At 40.6% G+C, this 12,500-nt stretch overlaps 1 protein-coding gene across 1 annotated transcript in view; it reads left to right on the top strand.

The window, feature by feature from the left end:
- Positions 1–12,500, top strand: part of slc35b2 (solute carrier family 35 member B2) — a 30,148-nt gene that overhangs the window by 4,262 nt on the left and 13,386 nt on the right. The window contains exons 2-3 of the mRNA NM_205635.2: positions 8,261–8,451; positions 11,966–12,126. Coding sequence (NP_991198.1) covers positions 8,261–8,451; positions 11,966–12,126 — 352 coding nt within the window. The remainder of the gene's footprint in view (positions 1–8,260; positions 8,452–11,965; positions 12,127–12,500) is intronic.

Genomic DNA, 12,500 nt, shown 5'->3' with positions numbered 1-12,500 from the left:
CCCAGTAGATCAGCAGTTTCTGAAATACTCAGACCAGCCCGTCTGGCAACAACAACCATTCAAAAGTCACTTAAATCCCTTTTTTCTCTCATTCTGATGTTCGGTTGTAGCTGCAGCAGATCATCTTGACCATGTTTACATGCCTAAATGCATTGAGTTGCTGCCATGTGATTGGTTGATTAGAAATTTGGCTTAACAAGCAGGTGGACAGTAGTACCTAATAAAGTGGCCGGTGAGTGTATATTCAAAAAGAAAATAATTTTTAACAGTAAAAACATTTAGCAATTTTACAGTTTAATGAATGCAAATAAATGCAGGCTTGGTGATCTTTAAAAACATTAATGGTCGTACTCTTTTAAAACGTCTGACCGGTGGTCTGCAGAGAAACTGTAAATAGAGAAATCCTCTATATCCACCACCCATGAATGGCTGTGAAGGTCATGGAAATTCACTGGTCAGAAGGTGCGGAGGCTGTTTGTTGACTCTGCACACTTTTACAGAGATGCTTGGCAAACACCTTTAAGAAGTCAGTTAATTACAAACCTCTATGTTTTTATGGTTTATAGTCCTCCTTCTGTAGTAAAGCATTCGACTAGTTGATGGTTAGACACTAGTGGATGGATTGGTGGTGTGGCGGTGGCTTAGTGGTTAGCACTGTCGCCTCACAGATAGAAGATCGCTTGTTTGAGTCCCGTCTTGGCCAGTTGGCATTTCTGTGTGGAGTTTGCATGTTCTCCCTGTGTTGGCATGGGTTTCTTGTCGCCCCGGTTTCCCCCACAAGTCCATACACATGCGCTATAGGGGAATTGATGAACTAAATTGGCTGTAGTGTATGAGTGTGTGTTTGAATGTGAGTGTATGGGTGTTTCCCGCTACTGGATTGCAGCTGGAAGGACATCCTCTGTGTAAAACCTGCTGGAATAGTTGGTGGTTCATTCCTCTGTGGCGACCCCTGATAAATAAGAGACTTGGCCGAAGGAGACTGAATGAATGATTGGTGGTGTGTCAGGTATAGCGCAGTGGGGAATTGGCCTGGAATAGAGGTAGGTGTGTGTGTGTGTGTGTGTGTGTCGTATAGCTCTGAGCACAGAGAGCATCTGTTGGATGTGATCAGACTCCCGGGACGAGACCTGCTGGATTCCTGGAGAACTTACAGCACACACACACTCCATTTTGTGACACGAACGCAGAATATTAATGCATTTACATCTAGCAGACATTATTTTAAGCAACTTTCAAGTGAGGAAAAAGAAGCAAACCATCAGCGAGTTTCTCTATAAGAAAGCACTCCCCTTTCCCAATGGTGGAAAGTAGCTGATTACAAATACTCTAACTACTGTAATTGAGTTGTTTTTCTCAGGAGTTGTAATTTACTGAGTAGTTTTATAAATGTATGCTTTTACTTTGCCTTGAGTTCATTTCTAGTGCAGTATCGGCACTTTTACTCCACTACTGTCCTTCAACCTGCAGTCACGACTTTATTTTCTCTTGTCTATGGGGATTAGAAAAATCAGTCCTGTAATTCCCGTCCAATCAAATCACACATAAGGTAAATCACATCATAATGAACTACCTCAAGACATGAGCGCTTTATAATTGCAGCAAACTGTTTGGAAGCATTATGAGTAGGGATGCAACGGTATCAGAATTTCACGGTACGGTAATATCTCGGTATGAATGTCACGGTACGGTATTTATTGAATCATTTACAGGAAAAAACAAAACTTATGAAAATACTCCAAAAAAGTGCCAAAAGTGTCAATGACATACAAATTAGCCATCTATCTGTAAGCTTTGAAACAGGAACTTCAATTTTAATAACAAAAAACTATTAAACCATGTAAACAAATTAAGTTTCAATTTAGTATTGTTGAAAACTCATCACATTCAACATTTAATCACTCACTCACTCAGATAGAGATGGGTTTAAAGGAAAATTATCATATAACTATAATCTGGTAAAAGCTGGTATCTCTGGGTATTTACAATGTCCCCTGCAACAGAAAAAACCCTCTCATTTGGGACTGAGGTTTCTGGGACAAGAGAGATATGACTTGGCCCAGGTTGGCAGCAGTGGGTAACGTTGTGCATCGTCTTTCCACCACTTGAGAGGACAAACCATGAGTGAGATAGAGATCTCATGTCTGCATCAATCTGAACAGTGTGCTGTGTTTCTGCAGTCCCCATGACTGATTATTAGTGGTATTCCCCAACTTGCAGGCACGTGCACACACAGGGCTCAACCTGTGCAGTGCACATGCCCTTTTTAGTCTTGGATAGAAAGTGCCCTTCCAAAATGATCAAAAGTGCCCCCGCGACGCGACATACCCTCCGTCCCCGCTTTACAGTATGCGCGCGACAACACCGCTATTCAGTACGCGCGCGACAACACAGCTGATAAGAACTCGCGCGACAACACCACTATTCAGTATGCGCGCGGCAACAACACCCAGCTCTTTTTCATCCCCGCTTCTAGCAGCACACTCCATTTCCGCATTACTGGATCTGTAGTGACAACAGACCGCAAGGGATGATGGCCAAGCATGGGCTGATGGGAATTGTAGTTTCCGGTACCTCCCGTTCGCTTCATTCGCCTGAGCAAATTTTCTCAGAAGACCTATAGTTTTACAGAGTCATGCGACTACGGTAATATCGAAAAAAATTAATATTGCGGTATGACGGTATTTATGAGTGTTCAAGAAGATGTCCAAAATCTGTACATGCATTGACTCTGAGTCTGTTTTGATGCATGTCACTGATGAGAAGATGACGGATGTTTACTGTTTGATGACTGAAATGGCACCCAGCAGGCACAAGATTTCAACATGCGTCAGGTTTATGTTTGCACGCTAACCTCATGGGGACGTAGCATTTTGTTTGGAAATGAAAACAGGTTGACCTCAGAACTCAACGTCAGGCCAACATCAATGTCCAACTTAAAACCAACCAAATACGTCTAATGATGTTACAGCTTGACGTTGTGTGGACGTTACCACTATGACGTCTATCAGATGTTGGATTTTGGTTGCCATAACTGATGAATAAATGTCAGTATTTGACGTCAATATGATGTTGGTTTAAGATGTTGGCTCGACGTTGGATTTTGGTCACTTTCTAAAATCCAACCTAAAATCGACCAAATATCAACATCATTTACCGTCATTATTGGACATCAAAATAACGTGCTTAGACGCTGGCTAGACGTTGAATTTTAGTCACCTGAGGTCACAACCTAATCATTAACACCTTATGACATTGTGTGCCTGTAGGGTTGAGGAGCCCTAGGCAAGATAAAAAAGAATTGGGCCCACTTGTGTAAGAACAGTGAGAAGAAAGCACAAAAAATGACATTTTTATATTTATTTCATATTAATATATAGGGATGTAACCAGAATTTAACCAGTAATCAGAATTTCACGGTACGGTAATACCTCGGTATGAATGGCACGGTACGGTTTTTATTGAATAATTTACAGGAAAAACAAAACTTATGAAAAGACTCGAAAAAAGTGCCAAACGTGTTTATTTACCTTAGCACTGAACATATCAATGACGTACAAATTAGCCATCTATCTGTAAGCTTTGAAAGAGGAACTTCAATTTTTCAATTTTAATAACAAAAAACTTATAAACCATGTAAAAAAATAAAGGTTCAATTTAGTATTGTTGAAAACTCCTCACATTCAACATTTAATCACTCACTCACTTAGATAGAGATGGGTTTTAAGGAAAATTATCATATAACTATAATCTGCTAAAAGCTGGGATCTCTGGGTATTAACAATGTCCCCTGCAACAGAAAAACCCCTCTCATTTGGGACTGAGGTTTCTGGGACAGAGAGATATGATTTAGCCAAGGTTGACAGCAGTGGGTAACGTTGTGCATCGTCTTTCCACCCCTTGAGAGGACAAGTCATGAGTGAGATAGAGGTCTCTTTGCAGTACAAGCCAATGTCTGCATCAATCTAACAAGTGTGCTGTGTTCTGCAGTCCCCATGACTGTTTTAGTCGTATTCCCCGACTTATATTTTACCACAGTCTGGCAGTGCCTGCATACCGTTTTATTCTTTGTCTGTCACCTTTTCTCCTTTCTCGTATCTTTTTAGAGAGAAACCGAAATACTTCCACACATCCGATTTGAAACACGCTTTAGGTTCGATCATTTCCAGCTCTTTTTCTTCCCCGCTACTAGCAGCACACTCCATTTCCACATTACTGGATCTGTAGTGACAACAGACCGCAAAGGATGATGGCCACGCCTGGGCTGATGGGAATTGTAGTTCCCGCTACCTCCCGTTCGTTTAATTCGCCTGAGCAAACTTTTCTCAGAAATATAGTTTTATTGAGTCATGCGACTACGGTAATATTGAAAAAATTTACTATTGGGGTATGACGGTATTTACAATATTCTTACATCCCTATTAATATATAAGTTTTAAGATTTATTGCATTATTATTGTTATTACATATTTAATATTGTAAATTTAATATTTAAGTGTAAAGATTTATTTTATATTAAACCTATAATACATATTTAAAAATATTTACTCAGATTTAAACAAATAAGTTTGCAAGCCAGAAAACACTCATTTAAAGCACTTATTTAAAGGGCACATAATTTACCCCTTTTTATGATTTAATATTAATATTATGGTTGTTCTGAGTGTGCCAGTTTAGGTTCAGTTCAACACACAGTTCAGATGTTTTTATTGTAATGTGTTAAAAAGTGTCATGTTGTGGGCGTGTACACAGCTCGCTGTTTTAGGGGTGTGTTGCTTCACATTGAAATTAGTTTCGGCTTCCCGCCCAACGTAACAAGGGGGGCGGAGCCAAGAGCTCCCACGCTCTGTGTTTACAACAGACAGGCAGACAGAGAGAAGCTAAGCTACATGTGAGGATCAGCATTCAGCCGTACATGTACGACTCGGACACAGACCAAGCACAGAGTACAAAATCATTTGTGTCGCTGTATAGTTTTACAGCTGACTGTGTGCTAGTTTCAAGTGCCGAGCTTGTTCACCGAGACTAATAACCACGCACACTGAATTAACTTTGACTGAGGCACCGGATGCTCCGCTCGAAGCCGCGACACGGCACACTAGACACTCTCAGTAGTGTGGCAGAAGAGGAGCACCCGCGGGGCCCTAGGCGATCGCCTATGCTGCCTGTAGGATGGCCTGGCACTGTGTGCCTGCTGGACAATAACTAGATGCACTACAGAATGTTACGTTTACACACACATGCACAAATGAGATGTAAATGCATGACCTTTTCACAGCGTAATACTCACTACTCTCGAGTACTTTTGAAAGGTCTACTTGCAATACATTTTTAGGCAAGTAATGGTACTTTCACTTGGATATGATTTTTCAGTACTCTTTTCACTACTGCCTTTTCCTTATGTTTCCTTAGCACCCCTGAATGTTTTTGTTCCCATTTTCTGTTTAACAGAGTTTTTTTTTAACACATTTCTAATAATATTAGTTTGAATAACTCATTTCTAATGACTGATTTATTTCATTTTTGCCATGATCACAGCACATAATATTTGACCAGATATTCTTTAAGACACTAGTATTCAATTTAAAGTGACAATTAAAAGTTTAATTCAGTTCAGCTTTATTTGTATAGCGCTTTTTCAATGTAGATTGTGTCAAAGCAGTTTCACATATTTAATTCAATTCAATTCAGCTTTATTTGTATAGCGCTTTTACAATGTAGATTGTGTCAAAGCAGCTTCAAATAAATGGTCAAAGTAACTGGATCAGGGTAGTTCAGTTTTTAGTGTTTAAGTTCAGTTCAGTTTAGCTCAGTTCAGTGTGGTTTGAAGTCATTATTGAAAGTTCAAACACTGAAGAGCAAATTCATCGATGAGTAGCTTTTCAGATCCTGAACCATGCAAGCCAGAGGCGACAGCGGAGAGGGGAAAAAAAACTTCACCGATAGGAGAGTGAAGAAAAAAAACCTTGAGAGAAACAGACTCAGTTCGACACGACCATTTTAATTTCTCCGCTGGCCAAAAGTCTTGTGCAGAGCTGCAGTCTCAGCGGCGGAGGCTGGAAGCTGGCCTCAGCGAAGACTCGTCTGTCCCTGGAGCATCACTGGAATCAGGCTCATACTCTCCACTCCCCCATGACCAACAGTGCAGCAGCAGCTCAGGATACGGCCTGGTCCTGGATATGGACACCTTGGGATCATCTCGTCACTGGTCTTGGATCCAATCAGTGACTCCGCATAATCTGAGGACCTAAGGAGGAGTATCCCCTGGTGGAAATAGAGAATAAAGAGAATAATTAGCGTAGCTGCTGTTCATAGTGTATATAAACAAGATGTAGAAACTTGTGTGGAAACCCGTTAAGTGATGCATTGAGTGTATGCTTTACTAAACAGATAGGTCTTTAATCTAGTGTTGAACTGCCAGAGTGTGTCTGAGCCTCGGACATTATCAGGAAGGCTATTCCAGAGTTTAGGAGCCACAAAGGAGAAGGCTCGACCTCCTTTACTCGACATTGCTATTCTAGGTACTACCAGAAGCCCTGAGTTTTAAGATCTTAAAGAGCGAGCTGGATTGTAGCGAGACATATAAGATCATAGTAAATTGAAACAGTGTAGTTCAGTTTTAAAGGGCCATGAACCCCCCTCGTTTCAGCAGGGTGTTTTCACACCTCTACTTTGGAAAAAGTCAGAAAAGTGGGCGTGTCCAGCTCTGTTTAGGGGGGAGTGTCGGAGGAACTAAAGTGGGAGGGTGTGGGAGTGTCTATTTGGGCACGCGCGAGCTTCAGAGTCAAAATACACACACATGAGAAAGTGATGGTGTTTAACCTACATGGACATCTGTAGTCGAATTATTTGCCAAATTATTAAATGTTGGACTTTAACTGCAATTTGGCTCTTTCATTCAGGGAATTCATTCATGCCCCTCGCGACAAACGCGATATTTGATTCGAGGATCTGCTCTAAGCGTCTATTTTTCATGCAATGTTTGATACCGCATGTCGAATAAGAGAAAAAAACCTCCGCATTTCCTGGAAACTTAGATGCACACGGCAGGTAGCATCAGAAAGTGTGTTATTCCGGTCACAAAATGCGGTGCTATGTTTGCACTCAGTGCAATAGTTAACTTAATTCGATACGAACAAACTGAATAAACAAAGAGCACTGGTCGCTCACTTACCAAATCTGTAGAGACAGGACAATCACCAGCAACTACAGCCGCGTCTTTATGAAGAGAAGACTAACGTTACAAGCGAATCGCGGTGACACTAATGAATATTAATGAAGTTGCACAATAGAGCGCGCTGATTGGTTTGAACCAAGCCTTACTCATGCATTAATAAGACTGTACGTAATAAGACTCACTCTGGCACAGACGTCCAGTCTGCACGCTGGAATACAGGCTATTATGTCATGACCGTGACGCAGCTTCAAATATTCGTTTTAAACAGGAAGTACGAATTTGCTTGAAATATCGCAAAAACAACCATTTTACACTTTTTAGTGAAATATAGGTGTCCTAATAGTGTTTTTAGCAGTGTGGGACACATATACCACTGTCAACAGCTCAAAACATGTGTTTTGGTGTTTCGTGACCCTTTTAAGTGTTTAAGTTCAGTTCAGTTTAGCTCAGTTCAGTGTGGTTAATAATCACAACTGAGAGTCCAAACACTGAAGAGCAAATCCATCGATGCGCAGCTCTACAGATTCCGAACCATGCAAGCCAGTGGCGACAGCGGCAAGGAAAAAACTTCACCAATTGGCGAAAGTGAAGAATTGCAAAACCTCAAGAGAAACCAGGCTCAGTTGGGCACGACCATTTCTCCTCTGGCCAAACGTCTTGTGCAGAGCTGCATTCAAGGCAACGGAGAATGCTGGACCTCAGCGAAGACTCGTCTCTCACTGGAGCGTCACAGGAATCAGTCACATGCTCTCCACTCCTCCATGACCACCACAGCAGCTGCTCAGGATACGGCCTGGTCCAAGATTATCGAACCTTGGGATCATCTCGTCGCTGGTCTTGGATGGAATCATTGGCGCTGTGTAGTCTGAGGGCCTCGGGATGAGTACCCCCAGGTGGAAATAGAGAATAAAGAAAGTAATTAGTGTAGCTGCTGTTCATAGTGTATATATTTAACTAGGTTAATTAGGGTAAAGTTAGGGTAATTAGGCACGTCATTGTATAACAGTGGTTTGTTCTGTAGACCAGAGGTTTGTGTGTCCTGTAAGGCAGTGTTATTAATGCTGTTGTGTGTCTCCTTTTCAGCGTTTGTGTGTGTGCGGCGCTGTGTTTTCTGCCGGCGGTGAATGCAGACGCTGTAGACGCTTCTCTGCTGGGCGGCTGGCAGGACGTCTGGCTCTTCCGCTTGTTCCTCAATGTTTTGGGCTACGCCACCATCATCATCCCCGGATACTTTCTCATCAGCTACTTCAAACGCGTCAACTATCTAGAAACAGGTTTGTTCAAGTTCAACCAACAGAGAAACTCACACTCTTTCTGTATGCACATTTTTAGTCACTGACTGCATGCTTGTCCATGCTATATTCTTTATTCCTTGTTATATTCTTTCATTTCTTTTCATTTCCACTTATGTATTGTAACATTTGTAAACACTTTTTCCCCCTATTTATGTTTACAATAGTATTTTGGTCACAATATTTATCAATGCAGGGCTCGAAATTAACTTTTTTACTTGGTAGCACCGGTGCTCCCAACTTCAAATATTTAGGAGCACCAAAAAATTTTTAGGAGCACCAGAAAAAATTTAGGAGCACCCACCAAAAATGAATGAGCACCGCTGCAAATTGTTTTTTAAGGGATTTATTGTATTTTAAACCAACATCAATAGGACTAACAAAAACTAGAAACAACTTTCTAACTAATGCTGCGAAGACATTGATATTTGTGTGCAATAATTCCAAAATGAATGTCTAATAATTAGGCCATAGAATCTTAATGATGATAAAAAATGACAATAATAGTAACAATGAATTCCATTTCTCATTATGATACTGCCTTGTAAAATAAAGCATTGCAGTAAGAAATATTTATTTTGTACTGCTGTTTTTATATGCATGTCAATTTAATAAATAATATTTCTGCTACAAAACAAACAAAAGTTTATATTAAATCATTCAATTCAATGATGAAAGCTGCAAAGTCATCAGTAAAAAAATAAAAAAATAATATACACCTCAAAAAAGATCAGACGAAAGAAAGAAAAGTCTCACTTCTATCACTCTTTAAAAGTTTTGGTTTCAGTTTGTCAATTTAAAGGTTCAGTCTGAGCTGATCTTCATTTTTCTGTGTTAGTAGAAAAGCTGGCGAGTCAGCCGACCCAATTTATGAGCAGGCAGAGCAGGATTCTTGCGCTAACCATCGGCGCAATACCGGTCTTTGTTATGAGCCGCAGTTTCAGTGTAAACTTAGTAAAGGCGAGCTTCTTTGGCGATGATATGTACAGTATTAGATTTGACTTTTAGCGGACATTTGCGTTGAACACGCAGTGAATGCAACGCATGGAGATTCGGGCGCCTTCTCCAAGAAGCGCGTACTCGATTGATCTCAGCTGGTGGATCATTATTCACCACGTGACGTGTCATGATCGCTCTCATCTGCGCCTCAACTTTAGGTGGGGTTTGCAAACCTGTGTGCTTTAAGTTTTTACTCTTCAGCCGTTTGCATTTCCCGTGTCATAAAAGCTCCTTCCCTGTCATCTGACAGCGGAATACCTTGAGTGAATGACAGCTAATATGAACCAATATAGCGGCAGGGAAGAGCGATTCAGCACGTTTTTACAAAAAATCAAAACAGGTCGCACTACAACTAGTATCTGCAGTCGCACTAATGCGCCCAAATATATTATGCGGTCGCATAGATTAATTTTCGGGCACATATGCGACCAAAATGGTCGCAATTTCGAGCCCTGCAATGCATTATTAAAATCCAAATTCATGCATGTTAACATTAGTTAATGCACCGTGAGTTAACATTAAGTAAAAAAGAACGACCTTCTTTCCATTAATGTTAACAAAGATGAATAAATACTGTAATGAATGTATTGTATTTATTTAATGTAATGTATTTAAACACCTATTTTTTTCATATTTATTTGTACAATAATTTGTTTTCTACTTATGTTCACTATAATAATTATTTTCCCCAGTTGTTACCCATGTATACTTTACATACTCTCACAGGCCACTTTATTAGGTACACCTTACTGCAGTAGTACCTGTTTGCCTTTAGAACTGCCTTAATCCTTCGTGGCATAAATTCAACAAGGTGCTTGAAATATTCCTCAGTGCGTTTGCTCCATATTGACATGATAGCATCACGCAGTTGCTGCAGATATGTCGGCTGCACATCCATGATGCGAGTCTCCTGTTCCACCACATCCCAAAAGTGCTTTATTGAATTAGGATCTGATGACTGTAGTGGCCATTTGAGTACAGTGAACTCGTTGTCATGTTCAAGAAACCAGTATGAGATGGTTCATGCTGTATGACATGGCGCGTTTTCCTGCTGGAAGTACCCATCAGAAGATGAGTACACTGTGCTCATAAAGGGATGGACATGGTCAGCAACAATACTCAGGTAGGCTGTGGTGTCGACACCATGCTCAATTGGTGCTAATGGACCCTTAAGTGTGCCAAGAAAATCTCCCCCACACCATTACACCACCACCACCAGCCTGAACCATTGAAACAAGGCAGGATGGATCCATGCTTTAATGTTGTTGATGGTAAATTCTGACCCGACCATCCGAATGTGTCAGCAGAAATGGAGACTCATCAGAGCAGGCAACGTTTCTCCAATCTTCTATTGTCCAGTTTTTGTGAGTCTGAGTGAATTGTAGCCTCAGTTTCCTGTTCTTAGCTGACAGGAGCGGCACCCGGTGTGGTCTTCTGCTGCTGTAGCTCATCCGCCTCAAGGTTGGACGTGTTGTGTGTTCAGAGATGCTCTTCTGCAGACCTCGGTTGTAGCGAGTGCTTATTCGAGTTGCTGTTGTTTTTCTATCAGCTGGAACCAGTCTGGCCATTCTCCTCTGTCCTCTGGGATCAACAATGCATTTGTGCCCACAGAACTGCCGCTCACTGGATATTTCCTCTTTTCAGACCATTCCCTGTAAAACCTAGAGATGGTTGTGCTTGAAAATCCCAGTAGATCAGCAGTTTCTGAAATACTCTGGAACCAACAACCATGGCCACTTTTAAAGACACTTAAGTCACTTTTCTTCCTCATTCTGATGCTCAGTTTGAACTGCGGCAGATCGTCTTGACCATGTCTATATGCCTAAATGTGTTGCTGCCATGTGATTGGCTGATTAGAAATTTGCGTTAACGAGCAGTTGGACAGGTGTACCTAATAAAGTGGCCAGTGAGTTTGTGTATTACAATTGTGTATTTATGTCTATCTATCTATCTATCTATCTATCTATCTATCTATCTATCTATCTATCTATCTATCTATCTATCTATCTATCTATCTATCTATCTATCTATCTATCTATCTATCTATCTATCTATCTATCTATCTATCTATCTATCTATCTATCTATCTATCTATCTATATACATACATACATATCTATAGATTTGTAAATACATATAGATGGATCAATAAAATTTTATATTTTAAAATAAATTATATTCAACTTAATTTCCTTTAGTTTTTTTTCTAATTATTTTTTATTTTTAATTCTATGTATACATTTTGTCTTTATATTAAACGTAATATGTTCATTTCCCAATCCTTTTTCTTATGTTTCTTTCATCGAAGCCATCAGTATTTCGCATTTTCTTGCCCATTGTTCTATCCAGCAGTACATTTGCAATCTGAGCTTCTGAGTTTCCTACACCGTATTTGACATAGTAATTACTGTCGCAACCACATCCGTGTTGAAAAATGCAGTGTTTACAGTAGGCACTTGACAAACCTGCTTTTGAACACGCTGCTGATGTTTGTGCAGGTCGTGGGCTTTGTTTCCCTCTCATAAAGACGTGTGTGTTTGGGAACGAGTCTAAGACTGGACTGCTGGATGACGCTTCACCAGCGGGCAGAAATGAGTCTGAGTCCAGTTCATCGGCTCGACAGGCCTTTAAACTGATCTTCTGTGCCGCTGGACTCCAGGTATAAGACACTCACACAAACAATACATTAACACAACACAATCTTCATGTGTTCACCGTGAACAGCATCAATATTTAGTCTCTTTTTCTGGCTGTCTTTCCATGGAAGTACTTTAATATGATGCTGACGGTTTTAACATTGACCTTTGTGAGCTCACAGTCACTTTTAAGTCAAACGAAGATTATAGAAATGCACAAGAAGTGTCTCTTGTATTGTTTTAAATGGGGAAAAGTGTAATGGTCAATATGGTGAATGAAGCCCTGCCTACTAGTACAAGAGCCAATTAGGCTTGCCATGATAGAGGATGTTGACGTTGTGACCAGTTTTAAGACGCAACACCGGTGACATCACTTTTTTCACCATGACACCGTCCT

This window comes from Danio rerio, chromosome 20, assembly GCF_052040795.2.
Source record: "Danio rerio strain M-AB ecotype USA chromosome 20, GRCz13ab, whole genome shotgun sequence".
In the NCBI taxonomy this organism is placed as follows: Eukaryota; Metazoa; Chordata; class Actinopteri; order Cypriniformes; family Danionidae; genus Danio; species Danio rerio.
The sequence above is the reverse complement of the archived record's forward strand: the minus strand, read 5'-3'. Positions and strand labels throughout refer to the sequence as shown.